At 44.9% G+C, this 17932-nt stretch overlaps 1 protein-coding gene across 3 annotated transcripts in view; it reads left to right on the top strand.

Annotated features, from left to right (window-relative positions):
* Window positions 1-17932, top strand: part of LOC137304699 (sorting nexin-27-like) — an 89854-nt gene that overhangs the window by 38688 nt on the left and 33234 nt on the right. For all 3 annotated transcript variants that reach the window (XM_067973363.1, XM_067973364.1, XM_067973365.1), the window contains exons 2-3: window positions 517-748; window positions 1805-1997. In XM_067973363.1, coding sequence (XP_067829464.1) covers window positions 517-748; window positions 1805-1997 — 425 coding nt within the window. The remainder of the gene's footprint in view (window positions 1-516; window positions 749-1804; window positions 1998-17932) is intronic.

The raw sequence follows: 17932 nt of genomic DNA, 5'->3' as shown, positions 1-17932 counted from the left end.
CCTCATCCTCTGCTCCCTCTAATAGGCTGATGCACATTGGCTGGCAGCTGGTATGAAACTTGTATGAATTTCAAGCCCTGCTATGGAAAGGAGCTGTATTTTATGTTGCACTTCACACACTGTCCCAAAACACTTCACAATCAGTTAATTACTTTCAAAGTACAGTCATTTTGTTTTTGTAAGTAAATGCTCTATTTTTGGTGTTTGAGGGAAGTGTGTTGGTCAGGGTACCAGGTGAATTCCTCTGCATTTCTTTGAATAGTGCGATGGATTCTTTTGTGTCCTCCTAAGCAGGCCTCGATTTATTATCTCATCCAAAAGACAGCATCTGTGACATTGCTGCACTCCCTCCGTACTGTACTATTTTATATACTGAAATCCTGGACTGGGGCTTTGAACCTACAGCCTTCAGACACTTGCCTGCATACCCACAACCTGTTACAGTTCCTTAAGTGTTTATTTTTTTACACACACACACACACACACTTCTAATAATGCTGTTCGTTGTCTCTCCAGGAATGGCGTTAATGTCGAGGGAGCGACGCATAAACAGGTTGTGGACCTGATCCGGGCAGGCGATCGGGAGCTGATTCTGACGGTACTGTCTGTTCCACAACAGGAAGCCGATCGCCTCGATCCTGGTGACGACTCCTCTGGGAACATTTACTACGACTACAGTGAGAAACGGGCAGTGCCGATCTCTATCCCCGGCTACAAACACGTTGAGCGGAATGGGGAGAAGTTCGTGGTGAGTGAAAGAAAGACTTGCATTTATATAGCGCCTTTCATGACCTCAGGACGTCCCAAAGCCCTTTACAGCAAATGAAGTATTTTTCAAGTGTGGTCACTATTGTAATGTGGGAACGAGTTGGTTCTTCCACCTGGTTTACCATTCGTTGTTGGAAAGCCCAAGACTGGATTTCCAGATTTAACCTCAACAACAAAAACAATTTGCATTTATAAAGCGCCTTTAACATAGTAAAACGTCCCACTCCATATATGTTCAGTACAGCTCGAGAGCTGGGCACTGCTGGCAAATGCCAACTGATGAAATTTTTGTACAAATGATTGGGCAACAAAATTCCTGGGGAAGAAACAATTCTTGGCAGAGCCTTTCGATTTGTTCTCGGGATGTGGGGGATGCCAGCAAGGCTGCATCTACTGCCCATCCCTAGTTGCCCTGAGGGGTTCCAAGAGTCAACCCAAGTGGCATGGACTGGATTCAAGTGTAGGCCTGACCTGGTAGAGATGGCAGGCTCTCTTTCCAGAAAGATGTCGGTGCACCAGTTAAACGAGAAAAGGAAAGAACTTACATTTCACAACCCCTAAGTCCCAAAGCACTTTATAGCCAATTAAGCACTTTTGAAGTGTTGTCACTGTTCTAATCTAGGAAAACATTGCAGCCAATTTGTGCACAGCAAGGTCCCACAAACAGCAACGTGATATGTGACCTCATCCATTTTTTTAATGATTGAGGGATAAGCACCAGGAGAACTCGCCCGCTCTTCTTCAAAATAGTGCCCTGGGATAATTTACATCCACCTCAGAGGGCAGCCGGGGCCTCGGTTTAATGTCTCATCCGAAAGATGACACCTCCGACAGTGTAGCTCTCCCTCAGTACTGCACTGGAGTGTCAGCCTGGATTATGTGCTCAAGACTTTGGAGTGGGAACTTGGACCCACGATTGTCTGACTCAGGAAGAGAGCTACCCACTGAACCAAGGTTGATACTTAAAAGTTGTATCTTTATTCTCTCTTTGAACTGCTCTAATGATCTCTGACCCGCTCTGCCACTTTTGTTTTAGGTGTTCAACATTTACATGGCTGGCCGCCAGCTCTGCTCTCGACGCTTTCGCGAGTTCACTATTCTTCACCAGAATCTGAAGAGGGAATTTTCCGACTTCCATTTCCCAAAGCTTCCGAGGAAGTGGCCGTTTTCTCTCTCGGAGCAGCAGTTGGATGCCAGGCGGCGAGGTCTGGAAGAGTATCTGGAGAAAGGTGAGCTTGGGACTCGATGCCAATTACAACTACCACTGGCATTTATATAGCACCTTTAACGTGGTAAAACATTCCGTGGTGCTTCAGAGCCGAGAAGGAGCGCACAGCAGCAAGAGTCGTTGGGGAAGGTGAGTGAATGCATGGCTGAGGAGGCAGAATGGTCATAGGTGTGTAATGAATAAGGTGTGTAAAACACACTTGTTCATCACGGTGTCAACCGTGGTGCAGTAGTAACACTCGTCTCTGAGTCAGAAGGTTGTGGGTTCAAGTCCCATTCCAGAGACTTGAGCTCAAAATCTAGGCTGACACTCCAGGCAGGACTGTGAGGGAGTGCTGCACTGTCGCAGGTGCTGTTTCTCGGATGAGACGTTAAACCAAGCCTGCCCTCTCTGGGTATAACATCCCATGGCACTATTTCGAAGAAGAGCAGGGGAGTTCTTCCCAGTGTTCCAGCCAATATTTCTCCCTCAACCAACATCACAAAAAGCAGATTATCTGGTTATTATCACATTGTTGTTTGTGGGATCTTGCTGTGTTCAAATTAGATACCGTGTTTCCTACATTACAACAGTGACTACACTTCAGAAGTACTTCATTTGCTGTAAGGCCCTTTGGGACGGCCTGAGGTCATGAAAGGCGCTGTATAAAGGCAAGTCTTTTTTCTTTACACATGTGACAATGAGGTTGGTGATGTGTAGCACAGTTCACTCCCATTAGTAATTCAAGTCCTGCTCTGGTAAGAATGTCCACGCAGTGTTGACAATGTGACTGCTTGACTTGGTAATGTAGAAAGCTGATGATTTCAGTGGATGTGTACTAATGGTGGGTATTGCACTAGCAGTTGTACGTTATGACCTCTCTAATTGGCTTTCTCATTGACACCAATGATTGCACTTTTACATGCTTAAATTCTTCTCCAAAATGTTAATTACTGGAGCCCACATAGGGTTATTACTGTGTCGGTACCACTGAATACCTGCCTTGTCGCAGCCTTCATTTGGTAATGTAACTTGACAATTCTAGGTTGTACCTCTCAGAAAATGTTGTCGATAGTTTGAGTTATCATGCTTTTAGCATTGATTGAATGTCTGAAATAGATTTAAATAAAGCTGACTAGCTAGCGGGTGGGTATTTGTGTATGTAGCATGAGGTATATATTTTTGGGAGTAATTATACCCTTTGAAAGACCTTTTTGTTTTCCTATAAGAACTATTTGTGCACAGCTCACTAAAAATGGGCAAGACACCCGGCCCTGACACGAGTATTGAAGGAGCTGGCAAATGATATCAGACGCATAATCTAAGGAAGTCGCTGGATACAGGAGTTGTGCCAAGGGACTGGGAAGAGGCAACTGTGCTAACTTCTAAAAATGATAACCCAGGGAGCAATAGAGCTGGGAGATTGACATCAGTAGTTAGTCAAATTAGATATTATCTTAAAAGAGATAAGTGAAACATCGGGCGAATCATAGATTGATGGAAGCGTTATCAGTAAGTGTTTACTGATGGCAGATCATGCTGGGCAAATCTAGTTCTTTGAAGTTATAATTGAGTTAGAAGATGAGAGGAGTTTAGTAGATTTAGTATGCCTAGACTTCAGCACAAAACAAACCACACTGGAAATGACAACATAGAAAGGCATGGAATAGAAGGGAAGCTTTTGAATTGGAGGCTAACTGGTTAAGAGGCTGCAAAGGATTGTTGTAGGAGCACCATCTACATGGAGAGAGGTTGCTAATGGGGTACTGCAGTGGTTGGTTCTGGGGCTGTTGTTTTTGATGTACATTTTAATAATTCGGAGCTAGGGACAATGTTGTCCAAGCTTGCTGATACCAAATTGGGAGGGGCCGTCTGGATTGTCAGGAACTCGCTGACCACTTACCGAAGAGATCTCGAGAGGTTGGCAGGGGTTGGACCAAAAAGTGGGAAATGCGAAACTAGGAAAGGGAAAATTCGGTAGGAATGCAAAATGTATGGGAACCGTCCACAGGAGACGAGACATGAGAGGGATCTGCAGTTGTTAGTGAAAAAGACTCTTAAACTGTCAGCACAAAATGTGGTGGGAGTGAAAGAGCTAATAGGAACTTAGGAAGTATAGCTTGAGTGATAGAACACGTCCCAAGAAGCATTGATCTGGCTCCAGCTTGAGTATTGTGTATGGTACTGGGTTGGGGGCGGTGCGGTGGTGAGGGGTGGGAGTACAAAGAAGGACAACTTGATAAATAGAATTGGGCATCTGAACTCTGAGGAAAGACCACGGTTTACATTGAAGAAACGGCAACTTAGAGGTGACTTTACAGAAGTACTTAAAATCTTCAATCGGAATTGATAAACTGGATCCCAGTTGTTAAATATTAACACAAGCATTAGGACAAGGGTACACGAACTCAAACTTAGAGGATAAAACGTGAATGTGTAGCCGAGGGTGGTAAACATGTGGAACTGCCTCCTTAGAGGCCGTGGAAGCAGAGGGGCGTATAAATTTTAAAAGACTGATGGATACATTTTTGACGGGGCTTTTGAGGGGTATCGGAAGAGAAGTGGGATCAGAAGTTCATGACTTTTGGGACAGGCATGATGGATGAAGGTGGTTATTTCCAGTCCTGTATAGTCCTGTGTTCCTAACAAAATTGGGACATGTTTGGGGGGGGTTGTGGGGAAGAGAGCAGGAGTGGTTTAGTTTAAGGGTCCATTTACGCCACAACTGTAACATTGGAGTGAAGTGGTTTTGCTTTGCAATGATTCTAAACTTGTGGAGTACGAACACACCATAATCGTGTTTAGCGATGCATTTAGGTAACCATAAGTTTCCTGGAATTGTCTAGGGGTGCCAATGAGGAATTTTCCTGAGTTTTTCCTGTAATTGGCCACAGGTTTCTTTGACCTCCTGCCAGGAGTTAAGGAACATGCATGAGGTCATTGTCTTCGGTCTCCGCCGCAAACTCCGTTTCCTAGCCACCGACTCCATCCCTCTCCCTGGCCACTGTCTGAGGCTGAATCAGACCGTTCGCAACCTTGGTGTTCTACTTGACCCTGAGCTGAGCTTCCGACCACATATCTGCTCCATCACCAAGACCGCCTACTTCCACCCTTCCACCTCCGTAACATCGCCCTTCTCCACCCCTGCCTCAGCATATCTGCTGCTGAAACCCTTGTCCGTGCCTTTGGTGCCTCTAGGCTTGACTATTCCAATGCTCTCCTGGCCAGCCTCCCATCTTCCACCCTCCATAAACTTGAGCTCATCCAAACCTCTGTTGCCCATATCCTAACTCGCACCAAGTCCCGTTCTCCCATCACCCCTGTGCTTGCATTGGCTCCCGGTCCGGCAAAGCCACGATTTAAAAATTTTCATCCTTGTTTTCAAATCCCTCCGTGGCCTCGCCCCTCCCTATCTCTCTAACCTCCTACAACCCTCCGTGATCTCTGACCTCTTGCGTATCCCTGATTTTAATCGCTCCGCCATTGGCGGGCATGCCTTCAGCTGCCAAGGCCCTAAGCTCTGGAATTCCCTCCCTAAACCTCTCCACCTCTCTCTCCTCCTTTAAGACCCTCCTTAAAACCTACCTCTTTGACCAAGCTTTTGGTCGCCTGTATTAATATCTCCTTATGTGGCTCGCTGTCAAATTTTGTTTGATAATCGCTCCTGTGAAGCGCCTTGGGACATTTTACTACGTTAAAAGCGCTATATAAGTGCAAGTTGATGTTGTCGTTGTCTAAGGGATGGGATGCCATCGGATCTTTTACGGCCATCTGCGATGGGACCTCGCTTTAACGTCTCATCTGAAAGTGTCACCTCCGACCGTTCAGCACTCCCTCAGAGAGGGGCTGGTTGAGGGGGGGGGTTGCTATGTGTCAAGGCAGAAGGACGGAGGGGAGCGTGAAACCAGTACAATTGGCCAATGATATATTGAGAACAGTGTGTCATCGCCTAATGGAGAGTAAAAGGATGGCGGATTAAAAGAGGGATAGAAAAAAAAATTAGTGAATGGGAAATGAGCAGAAAGACAGTTGCTGGAAGAGAGATTTTTTTTGTACTTGAGCAATGCCATGGGACATCAGCTGTATTATCCATTGTGTGTTAACTCGTGCTTTCCTCACCGAGTTGTGCCACATGATTTTACTGTGACAGTTTTTTTTAGAAGAATGATATTTGTGAGAGATTTTGGTCTCTGATATTCCTGTCAAGCTGCTAACAGGCTGGCCCTGGTGCTGCTGGGAGGAACTGACTGCTGAAAGGTCTCTTTATACCAACTGTGACGCTGTGCCAAAGAGAGTATGTGAAAGTCCTATCATCAGTACTCGTTTTAAAAGGCAGCAGTTTCCTTGCTGTGAATGTGTCATTGTGGTGAGTGTTGATCTTATCGGGGTACTGGTTGGGAGAAAATGCAATGGCGAATTGTGATCAGATTTGAGTTGAAGTAACCGTATTCTGCGCTAATGACTGTACGTAATCATTCTTCAGCTTTCTCAAGAATTACAAGCATAAGAAAAATCTGCTAACGTGCTCTGTTATACTTGAGATTTTTTATTGAAGTTCTCTGGTTACTGCACATCATCATGGTATAATACGGAGTGCGTGGCACAGTGTGTTTGGATGTAATAAGCATTTCTTACCAGCTTGGGATCGACAAAGCAGTTCTTTATCGGGGTTTCTGCTTAAAGGTTTGAGCTCCTCTGCTGGTTATAATAAACCTTCAGTCCGGGCCAGTTCAACGAGGGCTGTGATAATCTCATTATAATGCAGTCAGTCTTTTCCATTTTAGTTTCTCCCCTTGGCTTCGGGTCATTCCAAGCCACATGCCGCAGATATTCTCTCCAGACTCCTCCCAGTATTGTCCTCAAACCACCCGATTCATTTTTTTCCTGCTCTCTGTACAGGAAACGGGCTGCATGAAGAGTCTGAGGCCTGAGCCTGTGCCTTACCATTCTGTGGCACCATGCACAAAAGCCAACGTTGCAGGTTTATCAGTTCCATCAAAGAAAAATAAAACTGAATATTTTGACTTGCACAGAGCAAGTTAGGTACTTGAAAGGGTCGTGAGTGGATTTGATGAGTACTGTCCTGTCTATTACGGCACCTCATACAGCAATGGACACTGAGGTGTTGAAGATGATTAAAGGAGTTGATAGGGGAGAGAGAGCGAAACGTTTTCCTCTGGTGGAGGAGTCCAGATCAACGGGACACAACCGTAAAATTAGAGCTCGGCGGTTCAGGGTTGATGTTAGATAGCACTTCTTCACACAAAGGGTAGTGGAAATCTGGAACACCCTTCCCCCAAAAAGCTGTTGTGGCTCGGCGTCAATTGAAAATTTTAAAACTGAGATACAGATTTTTGTTAGGCAACAACAACATGCATTTATATAATGCCTTAACATAGTAAAATGTCCCAAGGCGATTCACAGGATCATTATCAAACAAAATTTGACACTGAACCACATAAGGAGATATTAGGACAGGATTGTGGGATCGCCCTCTAGTGCGTTGTACCCACCCTCTTGGACAATGGCTTAGCCGAGGAGATGTGTGCCCAAACCATTTTCCTTTCCGGTTCACAATTCCAAGGCATGCTGCAACAACAGCGCTTCATCCTGCCCACGTCTGAGTTCCAAAGCCAAGATGGGGAGCAGCTGCAGGGAAGGTGGGCTCCAGCCTACTCCATCCTGTCAGTGAGTATCCTGGAGAGGGAGTCGGCTTAACAGCAGTTACACCTCTTTGCCTACGCCCATTGTGCGAGGATCTGGATTAAGCAACGAGTGAGCTTGGTACAAGGCACTTGGACAACCAGAACACCAAGTTGTCTGGAACTGCGCTGGCCGACCTGTGTAGGTCCTTCTACTACCTGAACGCAAATGTCTATTGTGTAGCTAATGAGGAAACTCTGGGACTTGGTATGACAACTCCTGGAAGGTGTTACCTCGAGTCTGGGTATGAGAATTTGCACTTATATATCCAAGGCTTAGTGATGGGGATGAGGAGAGGCAAACAGAAAAGCCCTGTAACTACAATGTTTAGGAAAGTAAGACTTTTAAATATGAAAAATTGCCTAAATACACTTGTAGAAAGTTACCGTGATTGTTCATTTAAGGGAATCTTACAAAACTGAGCTGAGGGAGATGTTGACTGAGACCCCACACTAAGGGACCAGATTCTGTAATGGTGCTGTGTGCATGTGATTCAAAGGGAGCCAAACACGTAGGGTTAATGAGAAATCTGTCCGTGTATTGGCAGATCTCGAGATTGGAGAAAGCAGAGCAACGTTAGGGGCCATGCTCATCACATCTGACCAGGGACCAGAAGTGACAGGATGTCAGAATGAGCTTCCGTTTGGTTTGAGTGAGGAGCAGGACTGAAGCTGTCCCATAGCAGCACGTCAAACACTTGTATGCAATGGAATGTTGCCTTGGGACGCTGTTCTGTTTCACACTTGTAAAATTTTGTACGAATACCCAGGCCATTAGTCTGGCTAATTATTATGATGTGGAGATGCCGGTGATGGACTGGGGTTAACAATTGTAAACAATTTTACAACACCAAGTTATAGTCCAACGATTTTATTTTTAATCCCACAAGCTTTCGGGGGCTTTCCCCTTCCTCAGGCAGTCTTTTCCACACTGCCTGAGGAAGGGGAAAGCCCCCGAAAGCTTGTGGGATTAAAAATAAAATCGTTGGACTATAACTTGGTGTTGTAAAATTGTTTACAATGGCTAATTATTGGCAGAGGCTTGTGAGGATTTTAAGAAAAACTACATGAATGTAATGTTGCCACTCCCTGAGGCAAAACACGATGGTTAGCTTTTTGAATTCTTGTGCTCGTCAAGTTGAGGAATTTCCATCCTATGCAATTAAACACTTTTCACTTCGTTAATGCTGTGGAATTTAACACTTCCTGCACCTAGTGTCAATATCAGACACTGCCAGATCAAGTTTTGCATCATGGAGTTCTTCCGTTATAAATGTGAACATAGGTTAAATACAGAATTTAAAAAAAAATTATTCTTGGGATATGGGCGTCGCTGGCAAGGTAAGCATTTATTGCCCATTCCTAATTGCCCTGGGTACAACTGAGTGGTTTGCTAGGTCACTTCAGAGGGCAATTAAGAGTTAACTATAATGGTTGTGGGCCTGAGTCACATAACGGCCAGACCGGGTAAGGACGGCAGGTTTCCTTCCCTAAAGGACATTAGTGAACCAGTTGAGTTTTTACAACAATCTGACAGCTTTTACTGATACCAGCATTTTATTTCCAGATTGGTCTTTGAACTCTGCTCAAACAATGCTCCTTAATTCTGCCCCAAACTCTGAGCACCTCCTGTTTGCTGCATCTTTCCCTGAGCTGTTTTTGTCCTTTGGAGAGCTGTCTGATTAGTGCCTCACTTTGTGCTGTGGATTGAAGCTTGCTCGGAACAGGATGAGACTGCTCCCAGCTTAATCCACTTGAGGAATTCTGCAGCTGTGGGCAGCATGGCTTCTCTTCCATCAATCTGGCCTGAATTTGAGTTGAGTGCCTTGCTTTTATTTATTTCCTTTCTACATAGAAATTACAACACAGGAACAGGCCTTTCAGCCCAACGAGTCCGTGTTGGTGTTTATCCTCCACACGAGCAGCAGTCCTAATCCTATGTGCCCTCCCTATTCCCATATCTCATTTATTCCTCATTAACCACCTATCCAGTCTGTTCTTAAAAGTTGACATGGTCTCTACTTCAATCACTAACTCTGGTCGTGAATTCCACAGCCTCACCAACCTCTGTGTAAAAGATAACTCTCCTGCTGGGGAAGCTATCTAGAGATTACCACCCTTGAAGTCCTGCCCCCAGACATGCTTCCTGACCTTCTGCAGGACATCAGCCTTTTCTTCCCTAAGTCGTCACCTGCCACATGGACCATGATGTGGCTGCTTTCCCTCCCCTTCCATAATCATCTCCAGCCTTCCTGAAATGGTCCTTCTCTAGCACCTGGGAGGCAACAGAACATTGGGACTCTTGGTCTAGACTGCAAAAGATAGTATCTACTTCCCTAACTATCAAGCCTCCTATTGCTACTGCATTCCTAACTGAACCGCTAATCTCTTTCCCTTCCCCAAGCCATCTTGTTTTTTGGTGCCATTGTAATCCATTTAATCGCCTTGCTCATCTTCCCCACAAGAAGCCAATGTTTCAAACTTGTTGGAGAGCATACTTTGTTCTGGGCATTCCTACTCTAGCCTGTCACTCCTTGCATTCCCTAACGTGTAGATAGTCACCATTCTTTCCTCTTCTCCTGCCAGCCCTCTCACGCTCAGTCGCGTGACTACCCCCCGAAACCCTTGCTCAAGATCCCCTCTCCTTCCATGATGTATCACATTGTTTCCCAACTGCTCCCAAAGTTCTGAGCTTAGGTAATTTCAGTTGGAGACACTTCCCAATTATCCCTTCATTCTCTTCAAGGTGTTAGTCCATGGCAAGTTGTCCTCTGCTACCTCACCTTAGTGGCCATTATTTGGGAGCCTTGGCAGTGAGTGCCTCTGGGCTATTTGGTGGAGGACATACCAGCCAAGCCTGATCTCCCCTCGCCTAATGTATACAAATGCACTTTATAGCAGAGGTTGTTGGAAAGTGATCAAGAGCAAGGATCCTTACTGGTATTATTTGTAGTTGTTCTAGCCTCAGACCACTCCACTGCTGCATGACCCGGCATGCTTCAGAGGGGAGGATGCACTGGGCTCCTGCTACGATCTCGTGCTGGCTGAGGACCTGGTCCCCAATATTTGCCAGGCTCCAGAGCACCACAAGGGAAGGTAGGCCTCTGAGCTGGGAATGGAGCCAGAGTATGAGAGGCTGGGAGGGGAGAGCGAGAGACTGGAGGCTGCAATTGCAGGGATGGGAGAGCGAATGGAAGAACCGTTTAGAGAGGGACCTAGCAGAATGACCGGAAGTGGTGAGCACTGGAAAGCTGAGCTCCTGTCCTCTAGCAGCTCACGATAGATAGCTGGATCTGAACTGCGAGATTAGGGTGGGAGTACAATGTGTAGCTTGATACTGAGTAGTGGGGGGAGAAGAGAGTCATGTAATGTTGGGCCAGTGAGGTTGAGGCAGGAGTGGGGTTTAGATGTGAAGCATAAGAAGAGTCACCATTACTGGAATTAGAGATACGTTGAGTCATCATCTTTCTGTCTGGTGTCTTTCTCTCCCCCACCCCCCATAGGTCACATGATTCTCATAGACAAATCATATAGCTAGAAAAATTGAGACCACAGACCAATCAGATCACTTGAATTGACGGACTGAAGGCTAATTAGAGAAGGACCTGCACTTTAATGAGACATTCTTTGGCAGAAATTGCATTCTAGAGGTGCCAGAAGAAGTACAAAAAATATTTTTAGTTAGCAATTTTGGAACAGGGTCCACAAGATTAGCGAGTGGCCAGTGAACTCAATTTAAAACTGGTTCCAATATGCCTGGAAACTGTAGACCAATAAGGTTTAACTCTGATTCCAAGAATAACCTTCAAAGTGGTTATTGAGGGATCTGTTGGGTGAACACAAGGTTGTGTGTAACTTATTGAAGAATAGTCGACGTGCATTCAGGAAGGGTCTATCAAACTTAACTAACCTGCTGGATTATTGTCAGTCTATGAAACCTACTACTATCTTTTGTCTTCTCTATTCATCTTGTTTTGTTTGAGTGTTTGAGCACATAACATTGGTAGCAAATGTAATGATATAGGAACAGGAGCAGGCCATTCAGCCCCTCGAACCTGTTCAACCATTCAGTTAGATCATGGCTGATCTGTATCTTAACTCCATCTACCCACCGTGGTTCCTTAACCCTTAATACCCTCGCCTAACAAAAACCTATCAATCTCAGTTTTGAAATTTTTAATTGAAGTTTTGAAATATAGTCCTGTAAAGAGCATTTTTTGTCCCGTGCAGGGGCGTCCTATTTGACCCTGAGATGAGCTGCCGACCACCCATCCGCTGCATCACCAAGACCACCTACTTCCACCTCAGTAGCATCGTCCGTCTCCGCCCCTGCCTCAGCTCATCTGCTGCTGAAACCCTCATCCATGTTACCTCTAGACTTGATTATTCCAAAGCTGTTCTGGCCGGCCTCCCATCTTCCAGCCTCCATAAACTTGAGCTCATCCAAAACTCTGCTGCCCATATCCTAACTCGTACCAAGTCCCTTTCACCCATCACCCTTGTGCACTCTAACCTACATTGGCTTCCGGTGTGGGAATGCCTCGATTTTGAAATTCTTATCTTTGGCCTCGCCCCTATCTATCTCTGTAACCTCCTACAACCCTCCGAGATCTCTGCGCTCCTCCAATTCTTGCCTCTTGCGCAATCCCCGATTTTAATTGCTCCACCATTGGCTGATGTGCCTTCAGCTTCTAGGCCCTAAGCTCTGGAATTCCCTCCCTAAACCTCTCCGCTGCTCTACCTTTCCTCTTTAAAACCAACCTCTTTGACCAAGCCTAATATCTCTATGTGGCTCAGTGTGAGATTTTGTTTGATTGTTCCTGTGAAGCGCCTTGGGATCTTTTGCTATGTTAAAAGCGCTATATAAATGCAAGTTGTTGATTTATGAGAAACCACCTAATTAATTATAATGACAGTAACACAGACCCTAGCGTGAGTTCTGTGCAGAGTTTGGTCATTAAACCACGAAGATATTATTGCACTTGAGGTGTTATCAAAATCAGAGGTCAGGCATCAAGTTTGAAGGAAAGATCAAAGAAATTGATGCTTTGAGGTGACCTGATTGAAGATTTTGAATGGAATTGACAAAATGAATCCAGGTTCGCAGAGTTCAAATACCAGTGGACTTGAGTTTTAAAAATTAGGACAATGGGAGTAAGAAGGAAAGTCAGTTGGAACCAAAAGGAAATAATCATGTGGAATAAATTACTAGAGGATAGGTCATTGAAGATAACTTTTTTCCGCTGGTGGGGTTACATGTAACGTGACATGAACCCAAGATCCCGGTTGAGACCGTCCTCGTGGGTGCAGGATCTTGGGTTCATGTCACGCTACATGTAACCCCACCAGCGAAAAAAAGTTATCTTTTTTTAATACAACTGGACATTCCCTCTCTCTCTCTGTCTTTGTAATCTGACCCATTGTGTATTCAGTATACTGGGATGTAATGTTTTCCGTGGCTCACCTGTCTGAACACCAACGACACCTTTGATTGATGTGATCGTCTCCCAGCCGAGATGTGATGGGGGGCAGTTGGAAAGATTATCTATAATCACCAGGCATTGTTCTCTGACTATATATGCTATGCGTTTTTAGAACCCTTCACTCACCTGATGAAGGAGGTAAGCTCCGAAAGCTTGTGATTTAAAATAAAACTGTTGGACTATAACCTGGTGTTGTGCAAGTCCTTACATTTGTCCACCCCAGTCCATCACCGGCATCTCCACATCATTTTCATATCTTCACACTCTTCCCTTGGAGAACAATGTGAAGTAGTGGAAAGGTTTGCAGGTTGATTAACAGTGTGACGCAAATTCCAAGTCCATAACTACCTTTATACCAGCCGATAGGGTGGTTAGTCCTGTATGGTGGGAGGGTTTTATAAGCTCCCACAAACTGTAGGGTGGAAGGGGGCGACTCACATCCACCGGATAAGATTATCCCACTGGAATGTCAACCCAGAATGCAGAGCTAGGGCTCCGGCCTCCACTCGCTGGAACTGTCTAGAGTGGGGATTGAACCCTGCACCTTCTGACCTAGAGGCGGGAATGCTACCACTAAGCCAAAGGCTTGCTCGCTCCTCAGAGAGGTGGGGAAGTACCATGACTGAAAATTATGATCTTGGAAAAGATAAAACTAATAGTGCATCATTCTTGGATTTACACTTTCTGCAGCCCAATTTAATACACAGTAGCAAAACTGAAAGTGAAGCTCGATGACCACCTGACTGTCGAGTAGACACAACCGTGCCCTGTGGCAGTATGGTAAATTTAGTAGATCCAAGAATGTTCTCCAAGGGAAGAGTGCGAAGATATGAAAACACCAACCTCCCTGTGTATTACAGGATGGTGGCAGCGGCCGAGAATGTGGAGCTTTTGGGTTTAGACTGCAGCATTTGAAGTGCTACGATTGAAATAGGCAAAGAGAGTGCACAAATCATCTTGAAGGTATATAATGAATTCTGATGACATCAGGGAATTAGAATTACAGAGAAAACACCAAGGCGGAAAGGTTATTCTGTCCAGAAGAGGCAATATGCTTTCAGTGATCTACGGGGTATTGTAGATAGATCCATGACGATGCCTAGTGCTTTGCTGTATTATAAAAAGACAAAAATTTGCACTGGGTTGGATTAGGAGAGGGAAAAAGTTCCTCTCTTTGATCTCAACCTGACCTACCTGCCTCAATCCTTTCTCCCTCCAGAAAGGCAGCTGAGGGAATTACCCAATCGTCTCCATTCTGGTTGGGACTTGTGTCACTATATGCAGCTGTCACAGTGGTGTCAATATTTATTCCGATTAAATTTTCCATTCTTCGAATCTGGAAAAGATGCCTTCACAGATCAAGTTGTTACCTTTGTCAGGAGGTGTGGGCACCTAGAGTTTGGGCGCTGCCATGGTTCATTTTGAGAGGTGATGGCGTCTTGCCTTGCTGCAGGCTGGCCTATCCTTCGCTGAAGGCAATTTTTGTACGTGTTGAGCTTACGTGGATTCAAATCAAGGCAGATCCTATATTGTTGACATGGCCTCTCTCCAGGGTGTAATGAGATGTGGAAATTGCACAGTTTATACATCAGTCTTTGAGCAGAAGTGAAATGAATGCTTTCACTCGGCACTGAAAATTACCCATTCTGTACTGGCCCTGATTCGCAAATGCTATGTGAGGGGGGGGGGGGCGTGGGGGGAGAGTGTATGCATCAGCGCATCTGACACTGTCATTATTGTACATCAATACTGCTTCCTGGAGCATGGCACCTAATCGCACAGACTAACTGGCTGGTGTGACAGATGAAATTAAGTGTAGCATTTGAAATGAGCAGAAATGTGTATTTTTAAGAAAGCAAATTCACCCATTTTAAGGATACAAGAGAGAAGGCCATTGAGCCCATATGGTGTGCCTTGTCATGTAGATCCCACCAAAGCACTCTGCTTAAGTTACTGCTTAAATTTAATTTATCGTGTGGCTAAGAACATAGATTAAAAAAGGCCATTCCACCCATTAATCTCACACCTTCCATGGTCCTGATTCTACCTAATTATTCTTATTGAGGGAAAGTTCTGCATATATATTTAGATCCCCATTAAGTGTCAAGTAAAACTCCATATGATCCTCTAGCCTGATATGTGTACGTGTGTGCATGTATGTGTATGTGCACGTGTATACGTGTACATATCAGGCTGGAGGAATTATTTGGAGTTTTACTTGACAATTAACGGGCATCTAAATATTCATGCAGAACTTTCCCTCAATGAGTATAAATATACACACTTCAATGTCACTGATGAAAAATGCATGTGTGGATGTCGAGTGAGGATAGGGACCAGGATTGCCTGTGAATGCCCTATGCGGGCGAATTGCCTGCAGACGTTCCCCAAGCGTGCTAGTGAGGAATGAATGCTTTGGCAAGGGACTGAGGCCATTCTCGTTGTGGAACAGTTTCCCATCGTGAGTCGGGGGCAGTGGAAGAAGAAAAGATGGATTGAAAAACTCTTTTTTAAAAAAAAATTCCAATCTCTACCTCAAATTTTTAAATGTTTGGATTTTCTAACATGTGTATTTCTAAGTCATAATTTGAGATAAAGCACCACACTCCTGATTGGCGCACTGCTGATGAGTAGCATTGAATTTTTGAGGTTTTACACTAATGTAAGATCTACTCTGACACTGTAAAGGGTGAGGGAGCCTGTGCTTGACACTCAGCCTTCCCACAGTCTCCCTCACTGGGGTATTTAATGAATTATTCCTGAAACTGAAGGTCCATCATTAGTCTTGAGCACTGCACTGAATAGATCTTGCCTGAGTGCTGGGATATGAAATGAGTGCAGACAAGCCTGTCAGATTATTGAACCTCAGTGGATGTAAGTGCATTCCAAACTCACAGGCTATGTAGCTGCTGATATTTGTTAACTGTGGGATTGAAAGACATTTTATTTCCAAATTAGTAACTGTAGCTGCTATCTGACCAGTTGACAACTTGCTTTCTAAGCTGAGCATAAGGCACTTGGTTTGAATAAAATGTTTTAATTTTACTATTGAAAAGCTGACTGAGGGTGCCAGAAAGGTGCAGATTCTTCTTATGACTGTACACTACTGACCGCTGAGGGGATTCTACCTCATTTTCCCCAATGCGTTCTCTTTAACTATCACATTTCTTCCCTCCTCCAACAAACTTTAATGTAGAGGTAACACCTCGATTTTTTAATTCTCATCCTTGTGTTCAAATCCCTCTACGGCCTCGCCCCTCCCTATCTCTGTAACCTCCTCCAGGCCTACAACCCTCCGAGATCTCTGCGCTCCTCCAATTCTGGCCTCCTGCACATCCCCAATTTTCGCCCCACCATTGGCGGCCATGCCTTCAGCTGCCTAAGCCCTAAGCTCTGGAATTCCCTCCCTAAACCTCTCCATCTCTCTACACCTCTCTCTTCCTTTAAGATGCTCCTTAAAACCTACCTCTTTGGCCAAGCTTTTGGTCACCTGTCCTAATATCTCCTTGTGTGGCTAGTTGATCTTTGTCTGATAACGCTCCTGTGACACACCTTGGGACGTTTTACTATGTTCGAGGCGCCATATAAATGCGAGTTGTTGTAAGTAGAAAGGCTGATGAACACTTGACCCTGTACCATTCACTCGGTGTTGGTAAATATTAGAGATGGTGTTTATGTACCCCAACGTCTGGCCTTTGCAGCTCAGTATCTTTTTGCTCTTTTATTAAATATTGATAGTCAAGGGCCTTGTTTATATCCAATTAAATGGAGTGGATGCGCTGGAGAATAAGGAGATTTCCTTGCACGAAGACTGCGCCGCCATTCAATTAGATCATGTCTGATCTGCTCCACTCCTCAACTCCACTGATGTTACACACCTCTGGAACCCTGCTCTTAATCTCTTCGGTGGATCATCATTCATTGAGTTTGACATTTCCAGAGCCTCTGACATGGCCTCCCACCAAAGCTGTATTTGTACATCTGTCGTGTTCTCCCAAATCACTCCATCTCCGATCTAGGTCCTCTGACTTTTCCCATTAACTTGGCCCCTAGGATACTTGACCCTCTGCTGCTCTTCTTTCATACGAGTGATCTTACCCGGCATCATTCAGCCTTGTCGCCTTTTTCCTTGTCTCTTTTTTTTGCTGATGATTTCATTCTTTGCTCATTGACTTCCTGCAGGATTGCCCGTGGTGCTTAAAACCTCCTCTGCTTTCACAATGCAATCGCTCAACATTACAGTTTAACCCCCTCCATGGACTTCAGTGGGGGAATGAAAATCATGTTTTGCATTTCTTCATAGGGCCGTAGGAAGATAAGAACAGGAGTAAGCCATTTAGCCCCTCGAACCTGTTCCGCCATTCAGTGAGATCATGGCTGATCTGTGACCTAACTCCACATACTGTAGGGAGTGGTCTGAGATGCTGAAACCAAAGAACAGCTTGAGTAAAGCCCCAAAACTTAACTGAGAGGTTACAGCTTTGAAGAGAGACGAGAATTACAGAGAATTTACAGCACAGAAACAGGCCATTTGGCCCAGTTGGTCCGTGCTGGTGTTTATGCTCCACACGAGCCTCCTCCCCACCCTACTTCATCTCACCCGATCAACATATCCATCTATTCCTTTTCCCTCATATACTTAGCTTCTCCTTAAGCTAGGGCTTTTTTCACTGAAGCTGAGGAGGTCACAGGGGTGACCTGATCCAAAACTTCAAACTTATGAAGGATTATAACAGGTTAAATAGTGATGTGCACTATTTCCACTGGTTGGC

The sequence above is a fragment of the Heptranchias perlo genome, chromosome 38 (assembly GCF_035084215.1).
Source record: "Heptranchias perlo isolate sHepPer1 chromosome 38, sHepPer1.hap1, whole genome shotgun sequence".
Taxonomy (NCBI): domain Eukaryota; kingdom Metazoa; phylum Chordata; class Chondrichthyes; order Hexanchiformes; family Hexanchidae; genus Heptranchias; species Heptranchias perlo.
Note: the sequence above shows the minus strand (reverse complement) of the source record. Positions and strands in the feature narration are given on the sequence as shown.